The sequence below is a fragment of the Eumetopias jubatus genome, unplaced genomic scaffold (genome assembly GCF_037043125.1).
Source record: "Eumetopias jubatus isolate StellerSeaLion01/CBP00866 unplaced genomic scaffold, mEumJub1_p1.0 scaffold_1, whole genome shotgun sequence".
Lineage (NCBI taxonomy): Eukaryota > Metazoa > Chordata > Mammalia > Carnivora > Otariidae > Eumetopias > Eumetopias jubatus.
The window spans coordinates 98,294,211-98,310,942 of record NW_028274807.1 but is presented as its reverse complement, the minus strand read 5'-3'; the positions used below and the strand labels follow the sequence as shown (position 1 = coordinate 98,310,942).

The 16,732-nt window shown below is 34.3% G+C and overlaps 1 protein-coding gene across 3 annotated transcripts in view; it reads right to left on the bottom strand.

The window, feature by feature from the left end:
* The window catches only part of SI (sucrase-isomaltase), a 95,592-nt gene extending 88,647 nt beyond the window's left edge, over nucleotides 1-6,945 (bottom strand). For 2 of the 3 annotated variants that reach the window (XM_088020513.1, XM_028103143.2), the window contains exons 1-2: nucleotides 6,828-6,945; nucleotides 5,447-5,583 (exon numbers count right to left, since the gene is read on the bottom strand). In XM_088020513.1, coding sequence (XP_087876639.1) covers nucleotides 5,447-5,583; nucleotides 6,828-6,945 — 255 coding nt within the window. Of the gene's footprint in view, nucleotides 1-5,446; nucleotides 5,584-6,823 lie in introns of all 3 variants that reach the window. The other variant, XM_088020536.1, reaches the window with a different exon arrangement.
* Between the last annotated feature and the right edge of the window lie 9,787 nt (nucleotides 6,946-16,732).

Sequence of the window (16,732 nt, the reverse complement as noted above, 5' to 3'; positions counted from 1 at the left end):
CATTCAATCATTCCAGTAAATGTTTGAATTAAATGTTTGAAAAAATAAGCTTCATTATTCAAGACTATGTCAAAATATCATCTATTCTCTTGTTCCTTTCACTTGGCGGAAATAGCAATGAATTAATTACACCCTACCAGAGACTGATGCTCTGAGTTGTGATTTATCAAATAAACATGTCAATACACATTATTAGAAACCTATGGTTTTTCTTTGTTTACTTTTAATTTTTTTAAGATTTTATTTATTTTATTTATTTGACACATAGAAAGAGGGACCACAAGCAGGAGGGAGAAGGAGAAGAAGACTCCCTGCTGAGCAGGGAACCCGAGGTGGGGCTCCATCCCAGGACCCCAAGATCATGACCTGAGCCAAAGGCAGACGCTTAACCGACTGAATTACCCAGGTGCCCAAACTTTTTTTTTCATTTGAGTAGACTACTCAAAGCAATCTACAGATCCAATACAATCCATATCAAAATACCAACATTTTTCACAGAACCAGAACAAATAATACTACAATTTGTATGGAACAACAAAGACCTAAGTAGCCAAAGTAAACTTGAGAAACAAGAACAAAGTTGAAGATACCACAATCCCAGATTTCCAGATATACTACTAAACCCATATATATATATTTTTTTTAATTTCCTTCCCTGGGCACCTGGGTGGCTCAGCTGGTTAAGCACAGGACTCTTGATTTTGGTTCAGGTCATGATCTCTGGGTTGTGGGATCGGGCTCCCCGCTTAGCGTACAGAGCCTGCTTGTCCCTCTCCCTCTCTTCCCTCTCTCTTTCTCTCTCTCCCACAAATAGATAAATACATAAAATCTTAAAAAAATAAAAGTTTCTGCCCTATGAGTAATTATAATCTTTTCTGTTGTCATATAGTCAACCCAGAAAAATTGAATTATTTTTTGTGTATCAATTAAGTATCAAGCTGCAAGTGAGGCTATAAAGATGAAGACAGGGGCGCCTGGGTGGCTCAATCATGAAGCGTCTGCCTTCGGCTCAGGTCATGATCCCAGGGTCCTGGGATCGAGCCCCACATCGGGCTCCCTACTCCGCGGGAAGCCTGCTTCTCCCTCTCCCACTCCCCCTGCTTGTGTTCCCTCTCTCGCTGTGTCTCTCTCTGTCAAATAAATAAATAAAATCTTAAAAAAAAAAGATGAAGACATGCCCTGAATTCAAGCCTACATAAAATGCTTAAGGCAGTTATTTCCAGCCACTTATTAGTTCAGTATTTAAGGAAACTAGTTAAACTAATTTTATGTGCCAGGTGTCGCAACAAGTTGCAGACATTTCATCCAATGAATAACGCAAAACACTGAACTCTTGAGTAGTTTTATGATCTGTATGGAAAGATTGTGTGAAGTGGAAAAAATTATATATCCTTATAGAAAAAGTGGAGCCACATGGTAATGCTGTGCGTTAACATTCATATAATTAAAAATATACTTAATATTTGAATTTAATAGGGTGACACACTTTCATAATTTGAACATCTGTGAGATTTTTTTTTTCTTGGTTATTTACCTTGAAGAGGAGTTTAAAGCCTACATTTTTAGTAGCTGACATGTTAACTTCTCTCCTACTTTAACATCAAATTAAAATGGCTTCAGATACACATACACATACACATACATACATGTCTGTTGCAAATGGAAGTATAATTGGATCTGGTATTTTAGAGGGTCACTATCTATCAGAATATAAAGTATGTGTGACTTCTATCAGGAAATTTTCCTTCTAGTTATAGAGCTTATAGATATACTCCCAACAATACAAAGAGATAATTATATAAAAATTGTTATTTACAGTAGTATTTTTTATTTTTTAAAGATTTTTTTTTTATTTATTTGACCCAAAGAGAGAGAGCACAAGAAGGGGGAGTGACAGGCAGAGGGATAAGCACACTCCTGCTGAGCAAGGAGCCCGATGCAGGGCTGGATCCCAGGATTCTGGGATCATGACCTGAGCCAAAGGCAGACACTTAACCAACTGAGCCACCCAAGCACCCTGCAGGAGTCTTTCTAAAAGGCTTTTAAAAATGTTGGTACAAGGGGCGCCTGGGTGGCTCAGTCGTTAAGCATCCGCCTTCGGCTTGGGTCATGATCCTGGGGTCCTGAGATAGAGCCCGGCATAGGCATCCGGCTCCCTGCTCAGCAGCAAGCGTGCTTCTCCCTCTCATACTCCCCCTGCTTGTGTTTCCTCTCTTGCTGTCTCTCTCTGTCAAATAAATAAATAATATGTTTTAAAAAAAATGTTGGTACAAAACAAAGAGGTAGGATTAGACATAGATATACTGATTTGGGAAGGTGTAAAGGTGCTAAGAAAAAAGAAATAAGTAAATTACAATCATATTTTGCTAAAATAAAAAAATATACAGTAACATGGAGTTACATGAAATTCTTCCAAACATACTGTATTGGATTCCTAGGTCTGCTGTAACAGCCATAAACAGGGTTGTCTGAATCAACAGAAATTTATTCTCTCACAGTTCTGGAGTCTAGAAGTCCTACCTCAAGGTGGTAGCAGAACCATGCTCCCTTTAAGGCTCTAGGGAAGACTGCTTCCTTGTTTGTTCCTAGCTTCTGAAAGCTCCTGGTAATCCAGGATTTCTTGATTTGAAGATACCTTACTCCAATCTCTACTTCTATCTTCACACTGCTTTCTTCCCTACAGTTCTCTCTATGCATACACTTCTCTTATAAGGACACCAGCCATTGGATTTAGGCCCCACCCTAATCCAGCCTAAACTCATTTAGCATTTAATTACATCTGCAAAGATCCTATTTCCAAATAAAGTACTATTCTAAGGCTCCAAGTAGACATAAATTTTTTGGAAGACATCACTCATACCACTACATATACACACCAAAATATTAGTTTAAAAATTTATATATTGTTGCTTTTAAAATATGAATAATTTTGGTTTATTTTGTATAGAGTTTGATACTTGTTATTTATATTAAGTTATTCTGCCAATTTTTCAAGATTTCAGGTATTTTCCCCTATTATTTTAATTCCTAATCTATTTTTAAGTTTTTATTTAAATTCCAGTTAATTAAGATACAGTGTAATATTAATTTCAAGTGTATAAAAATATAGTGATTCAACACTTCCATACAACACCCAGTGTTCATCAGGATTGCCCTACTTAATCTCCAATACCCCACCCACCTCCCTTCTGGTAACCATCAGTCTGTTCTCCATAGCTAAGAGTCTGTTTGGTTTGCCTCTCTCTCTCTTTTTTCCCCCTTTGCTCATTTTTTTGTTTCTTAAATTCCACATATGAGTGAACTTCAATTTTCTTTCTTCTTAATTTGAAGAAAAACAAAAAGCAAAACAGATTAAATATGCATCAGTAGGTATAAACTTTGGTAGGTAAAAATACAATACATTTGTTATTTTTTTATTTTTATTATATGTGTGTGAGTATGCATATAGAAATATATGTAATAATAGGTATATTACTATATAGTGGATTGATTGTATTATGGACTGAATTGTGTCCCCCCACAATTCATATGTAGGAAGCCCTAAACCCCTTGCCCCCAGTGTGACTGTATTCGGAGACAGCGCATTTAAGGAAGTAATTAAGGTTAAATGAAGTCATAGGCTGGGGTGCGAATCTAATAGGACTGGTGTCCTCGTAAAAAGAAGAGACTTCAGAGCATGGTCACATATACTCCCTCTCTCTATCTGGGCATGCACAGAGGAAAAACCACGTGAAGACACAAGCATGCAGCTGTCTATAAGCCAGAAAGAGAAGTCTTGCTAGAAACCAACCCTGGGGCGCCTGGGTGGCTCAGTCGTTAAGTGTCTGCTTTTTCTCAGGTCATGAACTCAGGGTCCTGGGATCGAGTCCCGCATCAGGCTGCCTGCTCTGAGGGAAGCCTGCTTCTCACTCTCACACTCCCCCTGCTTGTGTTCCCTCTCTGGTCCTGTCTCTCTCTGTCAAATAAATAATAAAATCTTAAAAAAAAAAAAAAAAAAAAGGAAAGAAAGAAACCAACCCTGATGGCATCTTGACTTCAAGCCTCCACAACAGTGAGAAAATAAATGTCTGTTGTGTAAGTCACCCAGCTTGGCATTTTATTATAAAAGCCCAGGCTGACTAATACACTCTGGCTAGAATTATAGCTACTCTTAAATTAAGTTCACCTTCTTTTCTTAAATGACAAATACATGTTAGCTGAAATTTGCTAAATTCTTAAGTTTAATTGTTTCACATTGAAAACACTCTTTAGCAACCTGACAGGCTGACATTAAAAATAGTAGGCATCAAAACCTTACACCATTGGCTTTGAAACTTTGTTTCCCTTTAAGATTTTAGCAGTCCATATTGTTCCTAATAGAATTCTATGTTAAGCTTTAATTGTTTCCTAAAGAGAATATACCTAAAGAGAATATCTGGCCAATTATCTTAGCCTGTCGCAGTAAACACTATTTATCTAGCTCTTTTATCAGTAGGTAGGCTATAAAGACCTACTATTCCTGATGTTATCCTAAGAAAAATCTCATCATTTTGCAACTTTTCATAGCAAATTAACCAAAAATTATGTGTTAACTATGAGGTAACCATGGTAGGATAAGCCTAATAGAAATTTTATAGTTCATTTAGTTATTTTTTTATGATAGAAGGAGTGAAAGAGGTGAGATTCAGATATGTCTATTATAGATTTAATATGTATTAGATATACATATTACATGCATAAAATAAAAATACATAATATACTGTAGATATGCATATTACATTATAACACATACGGTATAATATTTAATATGCACAGATTAATATATGTTTATATTATATAGATATCATAATATAGATTGCATATAATATATAGATATTACAAAATATGGCACACACATACTCTCATTGACCTTTATTTCCACATATGTTATGAAAACCAGGAAGTCAGTTTAGGGTTACATGAACCTATTAAGTTACCCTTAATTTTCTCCATTTGAGCTTCTTCTCCCATACTACCAAAAAATTAAAAAATAAATAATAATAATTTTCCAAAAGATCAGTATTACTTTATTTTCCAGACATTTCTTAATGCCATCATTATAAATACTTTTATGGAGCATTCATATTGTCTCTAAAATGTCTTATACTGTCAAAGGTTATATTTTTTTAAGAAGTAGATTTGCAAAGAAAGAATTTCATTAAGATTTTTAAAATTAATAGTTTATTAAGCATGGAAAAACACTAACTTGTTAATTTATTGAATAGAAGTAGAGAAAAGCAAGCTCATCAATTTCAATTATCTCTCATCTCTTTATATGGAGCTATAATAAATAGATAAGTGGAGCTTAATTGATGGCTGGATCTTTAAAAATATGCAATTGATCCAATACTGAGCAATTATCTTAATTTAATTACTACTATATACATATATATATTCTTAAAAAATATTAAAGGCTTTTGTGGCAGACCTGTGTTGGAAATTGTTCTGGAATGCAGTTTATTCTCTCATTGATACGATCATTTAGCTCACTTGGACATTTTCCTAAACCAGGATACACGGTGGTTTTACGAGTGGTAGATGGAGTTGAAGTAGAATTACTAATTGCTAGGAAAGAAAAAGGTTAATAAAATGAAACAGGGTGTTAATTTTTTTTTCAGATTTTGGGGGTAATAAATACCTTACATGGAAAGAACAAATGAATTTACATATGTAATAAAAATAAAAATAAATTTTACACTAATAAAAGACCCACAAATTCAAGTCCTAGTCACAAAAGGAAAATATCCAAACGATATTTAAAAATTGACTGTGCAGAGCCTTATTGACTGTTTCTGCAGAAAAACAAAATATTTTCACAGAAGGTCTTGAGGTAGATTCAAAAGGAAGCAAAATGTCCATTCTACCACATTTACGAAAAAATGTGTTTTATAGATGAAGAAAGAAGATGGCGTTATATAGATGGGAAAAGAATATAGAAAAGGAGACAAGAATTAGAGTAGAAGAGAAAAGTAGGAGGAAAACAATACTTTGAAGTGAATAGAAGAGAAAGCAAGGAACGGCAAAGATAAATAAATCCCATTCTATATAATAAGAACTTTCCAGCAATCAGATATGGGTAAGATAAAATGATCATGTAACAATGTAGTGAGCTTTCAATTTACTAGGAGCAGGTAAAACAAATGACTAATAGCAGTAGAAAACTATGATCAGACTAAAAGATAATCTGTAACAGCCTTTCTAATTCCGATTTGGTCAAGAGAGAATGATGAAAAAAGAGAAGGTTAGATGGACCAGAGTAGTATGCATTTACTCTAAATTAGGATAGAAATATTCAGAAAAAAAAGATAAACACTTCAAGCTTTGTTTCACCTTCCCTCTACCTGTTTTTGTTATACATCCTCTCTCTCACTTAAAAAAAAAATGAGACTAAAATAAAGAGGGTACTCCCCCAGATTTTCCACCCTGCCCCCCATAATTTTGCAAGTATCTGAAGACCAGAGCAAAAACCCAGGTCTTCCTATTAATAAGAAGAACCTCACTAAAAACATTAGATGATTATTCCACCTTCCATTATCACCTTGATCCCTTTGGCTCTTCACAATTTCTCAAGCAACACAACGTGGGGAAGGTCATTAATGTCAAAGCACATAAATTGCTTAATTACAAGATCTTCATTGAAATAACTGTAATATAATCGATAGAAAAACTTGGAATAATTATGTAACTTACTTGAGATCTTTCTTCACATGTTTCATCTCATGTAGATTACTTTTAAAAATTCATAACTATTATGGGGTAAATTTTATTTAACTTCATTATAACGTGCAAGTATTTTTAACATTACTTACCTTCAACAGCAGGTGTCTTAGTTGCTAAAACAGCAATTAGGGCAATAGCTATTATAGTAACTATAGCAAAAAGGACAATCAGAGAGATTTCTAATCCAGTAAATTTCTTGTTTGCCATCTAAAGAAAGAAAATATATATTTAAAATGTAAAATATATAACTACAGTAAGCCACCGTCATTATCATAAGAGTATATACATTCCTCTTTTTTTAACTAAGTACAACACAAGCAGGGCTACAGATGGTTGTTTATAATCTAAAATAATAAACATTGGCAAAATGTAAATAACACGTGCAATTTTTAATAGATAGAGTTACATATTATTGCAGTAACTAAGATGAAACATAAAGGGAAGAAAAGATCTCCAAGCAGATGTGCCTTGCTCTCTCATGTTAGAGCCTTTCTCAAGTTAAAGAAATCTGACCCTTGCACTGTGTCCCTTAATTCTCATTATTTTTTGAAGGAGATGTTGTTATCCACATTTTGTCCCTTAGGAACTTCAACCTTAGAGAAAATAAGCTATTTTCTCAAAATCAAAAATTCTACTTCTTCCTACTTTAAACACTGTCTCTCGAACTCCAACACTGCTTTCTTATAATAATATTGTGGAAAAGAATATAAATATATATGGAATACAAATATAAAACATTATGAAAAAATGTATAGGTATACAATATGTATTTGGGAGTTGGCACTTCAAAAAAAAGTTTTGAATTAAATCATCTCCAATTCCTCCCTTAAAATGTAAGGATGATATACGAAACTCTCATATCAAACGTGTATTTATTTTCTGACAACATTATGTATTTGAGCTAGCATACAAAGGATAACTAATGTAGATTGGGAAGAGCTTTCTTCCAGTAATTATCTTATATTTTATTTGTTTAATTTAGTTTTGACTATACCTTTCTTATCTCTCGTACTCTTCAAGTTTCCCTGATTTTTCTGTATTCTATGATTTTTATATAAATCTTAATTCAATGGCATATACTCATTTAGGAATTTGGAATTTCCATGGTAAATGCTTTAATAAATTGCTCATTTTATTTTTTTGAGTTTTTATTTAAATTCTAGTTAGTTAACATACAGTGTAATATTAGTTTCAGATAACATACAGTGTAATATTAGTTTCAGGTGTACAATATAGTGATTATAAATTGCTGATCTTAAAATATTTTTTTGGCTTCTCACATTAGCCCCTTCTCCTGTAAGTATCTAGGTTAGTTCATTTATAAAGTTGCCCCAACCTAAAAATGTATTTTCCCTCTTTCATATCTTTCTACAACATTCAATCATTCAAAAGGCCTGTTGGTTTTATCTCCAAAATATTTTCAGAATTATACCTTCATCCTATCTCCACCAGTGCAACATCTTTCTTGGGTAATATGCCTTCTTAAGTACACGCCATTTAATCTTTCTTCAATCCTTCCACATTTGCTTTTCTAAGTTAGTCCCAATTTATGCCTAATTCAAATGCCATGTTCTTGGCGAGTCCTTCCCTACTACTTGTATAGGCAGAGTTAATCTATCCTTTTTCTATTTTACCATGCCACATAGCATATCTATTGCCCTTATTAGTATGTATGTTAATTTCCTTAATTGGGTTGTTAATATTCTTTTTTTTTAAGATTTATTTATTTATTTATTTTTGAGAGAGAGAGAGAGAGAGAGAGAGACTGGGAGGGAGGGGCAGAGGGAGAGAGAGTCTTAAGCACTCTACGCTAAAGGCAGAGGGGCTCAATTTCACAACCCTGAGATCACAACCTGAGCCAAAACCAAGAATCTGACACTTAACCAACGGTGCCACCCAGCCACCCCAGGATTTTTATATTCTTAATAGCAATAATCATGGAAGTAGTTCAGAGCCTGACAACAAGTAAGCACAAGTTCACTTTTAGAAATATACTTTATGAATGAATGTTTAAAGACTAGCATTCAAGCTTAGCATATGCTTTCCTATTACACATATATAAGCTGTTTATTGCATCTGTATTATTCAAAGAACCCAAATGTAAACTAGACTTAATCAAAGTGACAGGAGATGTATGAAGCTGTTAAGAAAATGAAACTGAATTGCTCAATGTAATGTGAGCAAAGACACAGTTGCATTTAATGTTTAACTTTAAAATAAGTTTGTCTCACTCAAAGTAATATCTTACTTTGGTATCAAGAAGTCAATAAGGATTGTGCTTTTCTATTTTTAAGAAAAGTCTAAAAGCAAAAATGCATATTGTTATGAAGCAAACCTTTTATCTTGAAGAATTAGAACAAAATTAATGTATTAAAATTAAATTACTCTTGTGAGTACTCATAAACAATCAGTACTAAAATTGTTCATATGCTGTAAGTGGTAATTACAGTGATCACATTTTGGATCACAGTAATTTCAAGCAAAACATTTTCGGGAAAATTATATATTGATGTCCTTTCTGTGTATATTTATTTTCAAAATGAGTAATACTTTATTAGATGGTAACTTGATGACTGATCTTTAAAAGTTTTGCTAGAAAAGATTAAATGTTTTATAACTGTTTTATTCTATTCTGCCTATATATATTTTCCTAAATAAAATACATTAAATCATACTTAGATTATTTGTACATATTTTAAAATATTTTTGAATCTTTTTTTCTATATGAAGTAATTAAATAAACATGCTTTGATTCAACTTAGTCTGACAAAAATTATAATGATGAGCTGGGCAAAGAAAATTTTCTCATATCTTAAAATTTTTTAAATGTTTTCTCTTTTTTATTACGAGATATATATATATATATTTAAAATGGCAAATGAAAATATGTTATTTTTTCTATTTTAAACAAGTGCCGATAGACAGGAATATTGCTAACATGAATTAAGAGAATAAGTAATTATTTGGAAACATGAAAGAAACAAAGAAATATGATCCATAAACTTACCTTATTTCATAACCTGTTCTGTTTGCTATGTTGTACAAGAGTTGGGTGAGGCTGCCATAGTAGTGATCAAAGAAACTCTTCAGCTATATATTGAGTTACTCATAAAGTTTTATTGCATCTGCACCAGCCTGTCAGTATTTAATAAACGTCTGTTCAACATGCAGTGGAAAAAGACTTAGCCCTGAAAATAGTTGCATAAATATTTCTGTGCAGGAATCTAAGTTAATTAATAATTATGCCCTCAGATAGTCTTTGATTTCTGGAAGCTATGAACTAGTCCAAGAACATAAAAGTGTTTACTTATATTGTTTTTTTCTTCAAAATTTTATTTCTTTCATTATTTAGATATTGTTTGAAAATTGTTTTACCTAATTATGTGAAATTTAAACTATCACTAAAAAGTAGAAACATTGGTAAGCTAGGATCTGAAAAACATTTGCAAGAATTAACAATTAGAAGATAATATTTAATGAAGATATATAAAATAAGTATAAAATAGAAGATAATTTAGAAAGTAGTGATTAAATAAAAGTTATCTCCTGTGTCTCATGATTAACTTAAAGGTTGAAAGACTGAGCAAATTCATTAGAGTAAAATGTAAAAGTAGAGATATATAAATAAGTAATCTAGAAATAAAACCAACATTTTATTTATATTTTTTATTTAGAGCACAAATTTAATTATCAGAAATTATACTAAACACCATTTCATACAGTAAAAATTATAGTATCAATTACATTACTGGTTTAAGCCACTATAGTGTTTAAGTGTTTAAGATCAAAGAATTTGATGCAAATTTATTTATCAAAAGATAAATAAAATATTATTTCAATCAATGTGGAATATGAGAAACAAAACAGATAAACATGGGAAAAAGAGAATGGGAGGCAAATCTTAAGAGACTTTTAACTATACAGAACAGAGGGTTGAAGGAAGGGAGGTGGGTGGGGAGATGGCTAAATGGGTGATGGTTTTAAGGAGGGCATTTATTGTGACTAGCACTACATGTTATATGTAAGTGATGAATCACCAAATTCTACTCCTGAAACTAACATTACACTCAAAAGAGACCTAGGTACAAATGCCAGCTATACTACATATTCCTAAGACACTGGGGGCAAATTTGTTGTCTCTTCACAGAGAGGAAATAAAAATACCTACCGATAGAGTCATTAGGAGATCAACCCTAAAACTGAAGTTAGTTGTTTTCCCTGCAATTTAAGTTTTCTGATTGGTTCAAAATAAAGAAATTGGCAAATTGTCTTTTTTCCTCTTTTAAGAGTGAAATCAAACACTACAGTTTCTCACCTATTTAAACTGACTCTGTAAATCTGTCAAGTTTTAATTAATCATCTTTTAGATTTTCTTTTATGTGTAGAAATACTTTAAGGAATAGTGTTTGTCCTCTTGATTTAAAAAGCTTTATGTGATTTGAAATTTTCATGCCTTCTATTTCATATTCAGGTCTCCCATGTCTGGTGCTGTGAGCTGGCCTTTGCCTTGAACAGTTTCTTTTGCTCCCTGCCGTCCATACCCTCCCACCCTAACTCTGGTTCTACTCATTAACTTTAAGACCAGGGAAATCACGGACTCATGAACTGCTTGGAGGTAAATTCAGACAAAACTACAATATAAAGGTATTCAATTATAGACATAACAAAGTTATATATAGTAATGATAAAATGTGTTTTAACTTAAAACATATTGTTTTAATTTTTTTACTTATTAATATAAAAACTGTGCAAAAATTTAAAACGGCATGAAGTAAATTAATAAAAGTTGAGTTAGGTAGGCAAAAGGCAGAAAAAGTTGTAAATGCCAGCAGTGACACTCAACTATATTTAAACTACACTTTTACTAAACAGAACAGATTAGTGTTCAACTACTCTTTATGGACTTTGCCCTCTTTAGACTTTGTAATGTGCATTTCAGAATTTCAAACATACTGTAGTTAAATCATACACATCAAACATACACTTTGGGTTAAAAATTATATGATTTATAATCCAATTTACAATAGCACCAAAAACAGTAAGATACTTAGGAATAAACCTAACCAAAGAGGTGAAAGACCTGTACTCCAAAAACTATAAAACACTGATCAAAGAAACTGAAGGTGACACAAAAAAATGGAAAACATTCCATGCTCATGGATTGGAAGAACAAACCTTGTTAAAATGTCTACAGTACCCAAAATATAAAATATATATAATATATATCATTATATATATAAAAGATTATATATATATATATTATATATATATCAGCCATAAGGATTAATGAATTAATGAAATCTTGCCATTTGCAATGACATTATGGAGCTATTGTGTATTATGCTAAACAAAATAATTCAGTCAGAGAAAGATAAGTACAATATGATTTCAGTCAATGTGGAATACAAGAATTAATGAAATCTTGCCATTTGCAGTGACACGGATGGAGATAATGTGTATTATGCTAAACAAAACAATTCAATCAGAAAAAGATAAATAAAATATGATTTCAATGTGGAATATGAGAAACAAAACAGATAAACATGGGAAAAAGAGAAAAGGAGGCAAACCTTAAGAGACTTTTAACTATACAGAAGAGAGGGTTGAAGGAAGGGAGGTGGGTGGGGAGATGGTTTAAACAAACAAGAAAAGACCTATCCATCCTAGATCATTAACTTTCCTCTGAACTATGAAATGAGAGAGTGGGAGGAAGAATTAAGATAGTGGAGCAGTAGGGGGACTCTGGGCAGCTTCGTCTCTCAAACACAGCTAGATCAACATCAAATCATTTTGAACAACTAGGAAATTGATCTGAGGATTAAAAGAGCAATCTGCACAATTTAGAGGAAGAGAACATAGCAGCTGCAAGGTTTAGAGACATGAATTGGGGGTGAGAAAGACCATGGTGCCATAGAGGGAAGGGATCCTTTTTTGCAAAAAGATGCGAAAGGAGGGAGAGAGGGGAAGAGAGAGCAACACATGGGGATCACGCAAGAAAAACACTCCCCCAAGACCACTGGCTGGGGAATTGAGAGGAACTGACTATGGCAATTTTTTTGCAAACAGTGGCACTCAAATTCTGAGGTTCTAGAAGGCTGCACCTTTTGCCAAAGTCAAGCCAGAGAGGCAGTGGTGCTCCAGAGAGGGAGGGTATAGGCCAAGGAGTGGACAGCATGGTGTGGGGATGCCCTGGGTTGTCCTGGGAGAGAACATTCCCCTTCCTGTAGTACATTTGGAAGAGGGTATATTGCCTCTCCAATGACAAGGTACCCCATGGGCGCCATTGAGTAACCACCCAAAAGCAGGAGACAGATGTGCACAGAGGGCAGATAACCAGGTAGTAGCTTTTCACTGTGCTTCACCATAGACTCCAGGCACTTGTGTGGTCATGAAACTGCTTTTCTGGGTCAGAACGACACCTGGTGCAGAGCTGCAAGGCTCTGGGTTGGGTCCACACCTTGCCAGGTCCTTTAAGATTTGGAGTTTTGAATCCCAGCCACATGCCAGAGATAAAACATAGGAGCACTGTGGTGCTGGATGTGCCAACAGCCTTGAGGGCAAAGAGCTGATGGAAGCCTGGAAAAAGGAGGGGAAGTTGTTTGCTTTTCTGTTTCGATTTCCTGAACACCAGTGGTCACGATTCCCCTCCTCCCCCCACACAAGAGAGCAGGATGATGCCATTTCCACCCCTATCCACTGGCACAGTAGACTTCAGCAAGCAACACAGCACCCCCAGTAGAGGCTGGAACCCCTTACACCAAACCCCATCCCTCTGAGCCCTGCATAGGCATCTTTACTAGGGCAGGTCTGAATGTGAGCCAGTGCATTGGGCCTCTCCCCCAGAGGACCAATACAGGTCCCCTGCATGTACCAAGTCTACTGACCATAGAATGCTACAAAGTGTCAGCTTCAGTTCTGGTAGAAATAGGACCAGGTTTTGTTTTTTGTTGTTTGTTTGTTTGTTTGTTTCCCTTTCCTTTCCTTTCATTCCTTTCCTTTCCTCTCCTTCCCTTCCCTTCCCTTTTCTTTTCTTTTCTTTCTTTTCTTTCTTTCCTTTTTCCTTTGGAATCAGGCTTATAGTTATTTGTTCATTTGTTTGTTTCCTTTTCTCATTTTTTAGATCAGTTTCTTTCTTTCTTTCTTCTTTTTTTCTTTCTTGTTTCTTTCTTTTCTTTCTTATTTCTTTCTTTCTTTCATTTTTTCTCCTTGGAATCAGGCTTACAGTTTTTTGTTTGTCTGTTTGTTTGCTTTTTTGTTCCTTTTCCTTTTCTCTTTTTTTTTGGATAAGGTTTTAATTTATTTTTAGGCAGGCTTATTTAACAAACATACTAAAGCACACCTAGTTAAAGTCCAACACTCACTACTGCAATCAAGGAGGAACTCTGTAGATGACTAACTTGTGGGAAAGAACAGCCAAAACACATTAGCAGAGTACACACAGCAAATGCCAAAAACACTTCCTGAAGCACCAGGCCATGGACAGTTTATGACCCCTTCTTAATATAGCATTACTCTTGGGAGCAAGAAACAACAAACTTTCTGGCGCCTGGGTGGCTCAGTCGTTAAGTGTCTGCCTTCGGCTCAGGTCATGATCCCAGGGTCCTGGGATTGAGTCCCACATCGGGCTCCCTGCTCGGCAGGAAGCTTGCTTCTCCCTCTCCCACTTCCCCTGCTTGTGTTCCTGCTCTCGCTATCTCTCTCTCTGTCAAATAAATAAATAAAATATTAAAAAAAGGGAACAATAAGCTTTCATAACATGCAAAAGACAGGAACCTAGACAAAATAACAAGATGGATGAATTCTCCCCAAAAGAAAGATCAAGAAGAAATCACAACCAGGTATTTGCTCAAAATAGATATAAGCAATACATCTGAACAAGAATTTAGAACAACGGTCATAAGAATACTAGCTGGTCTTGAAAAACCATAGAAGATACCAGAGTACCCTTTGCTGCAGAGATAAAAGACCTAAAAACTTGTCAGGCTGAAATAAAAAATGCTATAACTGAGATGAAAAACCTACTGGATTAAATCAAAACGAGGGTGGAAGAAGAGGAATGAATAGGTGATATAGAAGATAAAATTATGAAAAATAATGAAGCTGAAAAGAAAGAGGGAAAGAAAACTATTAGATCATGAATATAGACTTAGGGAACTCAGCGATTCCATAAAGCACAACAACATCCATGTCATAGGATTCCCAGAAGAATGGAAAAAAGTGTGACAAGGTTTATTTGAACAAATTATAGCTGAGAACCTCCCTAGTCTGGGGAAGGAAATAGGCATTCAAGTCCAAAAGACACAGAGAACTCCCCTCAAAATCAACAAAATCAACACCAAGACATATCATAGTGTAACTTGCAAAATACAAAAATAAAGAGAGAATTCTGAAAGCAGCTAGGGACAAAAGATTCTTAGCCTACAAGGGTAGACACATAAAGTTAGCATCAGACCCGCCCACAGAAACTTGGAAGGCCAGAAGAAGGTGGGAAGATATATTTAACATTCTAAATGGGAAAAATATACAGCCAAGAATACCTTATCTAAAAGACTGTCATTCAGAATAGAAGGAGAAATAAAGAGTTTCTGAGACAAACAAAAACTAAAGGAGTTGGTGAAAAATAAACCACCTCTGCAAGAGATATTACAGGTGATCTTTTGAGTGGGAAAGAGAGACCAAAAGCAACAAAGACTAGAAAGGAACAGAGATAATCTACAAGAACAACTAATTTACAGGTAATAAAATGGCACTAAATTCATGTCTATCAATAATTACTCTAAATGTAAATGGACTAAATGCTCCAATCAAAAGACATAAGGTATCAGAATGAATAAAAACAAAACAAAACAAAACAAAAACAAGACCCACTGAGTGCTGCTTATAAGAGACTCATTTTAGACCCAAAGCCACCTCCAGATTGAAAATGAGGGGAGTGGAGAACCATCTATCATGCTAATAGACATCAAAAGAAAGCTGGAGTAGCCATACTTATATTGGACAAACTAGATTTTAAACCAAAGACTATTATAATAAGAGATGAAGAAGGGAATTATATCATAATAAAGAGGTCTACTGAACAAGAAGATCTAACAGTTGTAAATATTTATGCTCCCAACATGGGAGCAGCCAAATATATAAATGAACTAACAACAAACTTAAAGAAACTCATTGATAATAATACAGTAATAGTAAGGTACTTTAACACCCTACTTACAACAATGGGCAGATTATATGAGCAGATCAAGGAAACAATGGCTTTGAATGACACACTGGACCAGATAGACTTAATAGACACAGTCAGAACATTTCATCCTAAACCAGCAGAATACACATTTTTTAAGTGCACATGGAACATTTTCCAGAATAGAACACATACTGGGTCACAAATCCGGCCTCAACCTTACAAAAAGATTGAGATCATACCATGTATATTTTCAGAAGAAATGAACAGACTTTTTCCAAAAAATACATGCAAATGGCTAACAGACATATGAAAAAATGCTCAACATCATTGATCATCAGGGAAATACAAGTTAAAACCACAATGAGATATCACCTCACACTTGTCAGAATGGCTAAAATTAACAGCTCAGGAAACAACAGGTGTCGGTGAGGATGTGGAGAAAGGGGAACACTTTTGCACTGTTGGTGGGAATGCAAACTGGTGCAGCCACTCTGAAAAACAGCATGGAGATTCTGCAAAACTTTAAAAATAGAACTACCCTATGATCTAGCAATTGCAGTACTAGGTGCAATTGATACAAAGGATTAAAAAATTTATACAAAGGATAAAAAAATTTATACAAAGGATAAAAAAATGCTGATTTGAAAGGGCACATGCACCCCAATATTTATAACAGCACTATCAGCAATAGCCAAATTATGGAAAGACCCCTAATGTCCATCGACTGATGAATGGATAAAGAGATGGTATAAATATACAATGGAATATTACTCAACCATCAAAAAGAATGAAACCTTGCCATTTGCAACA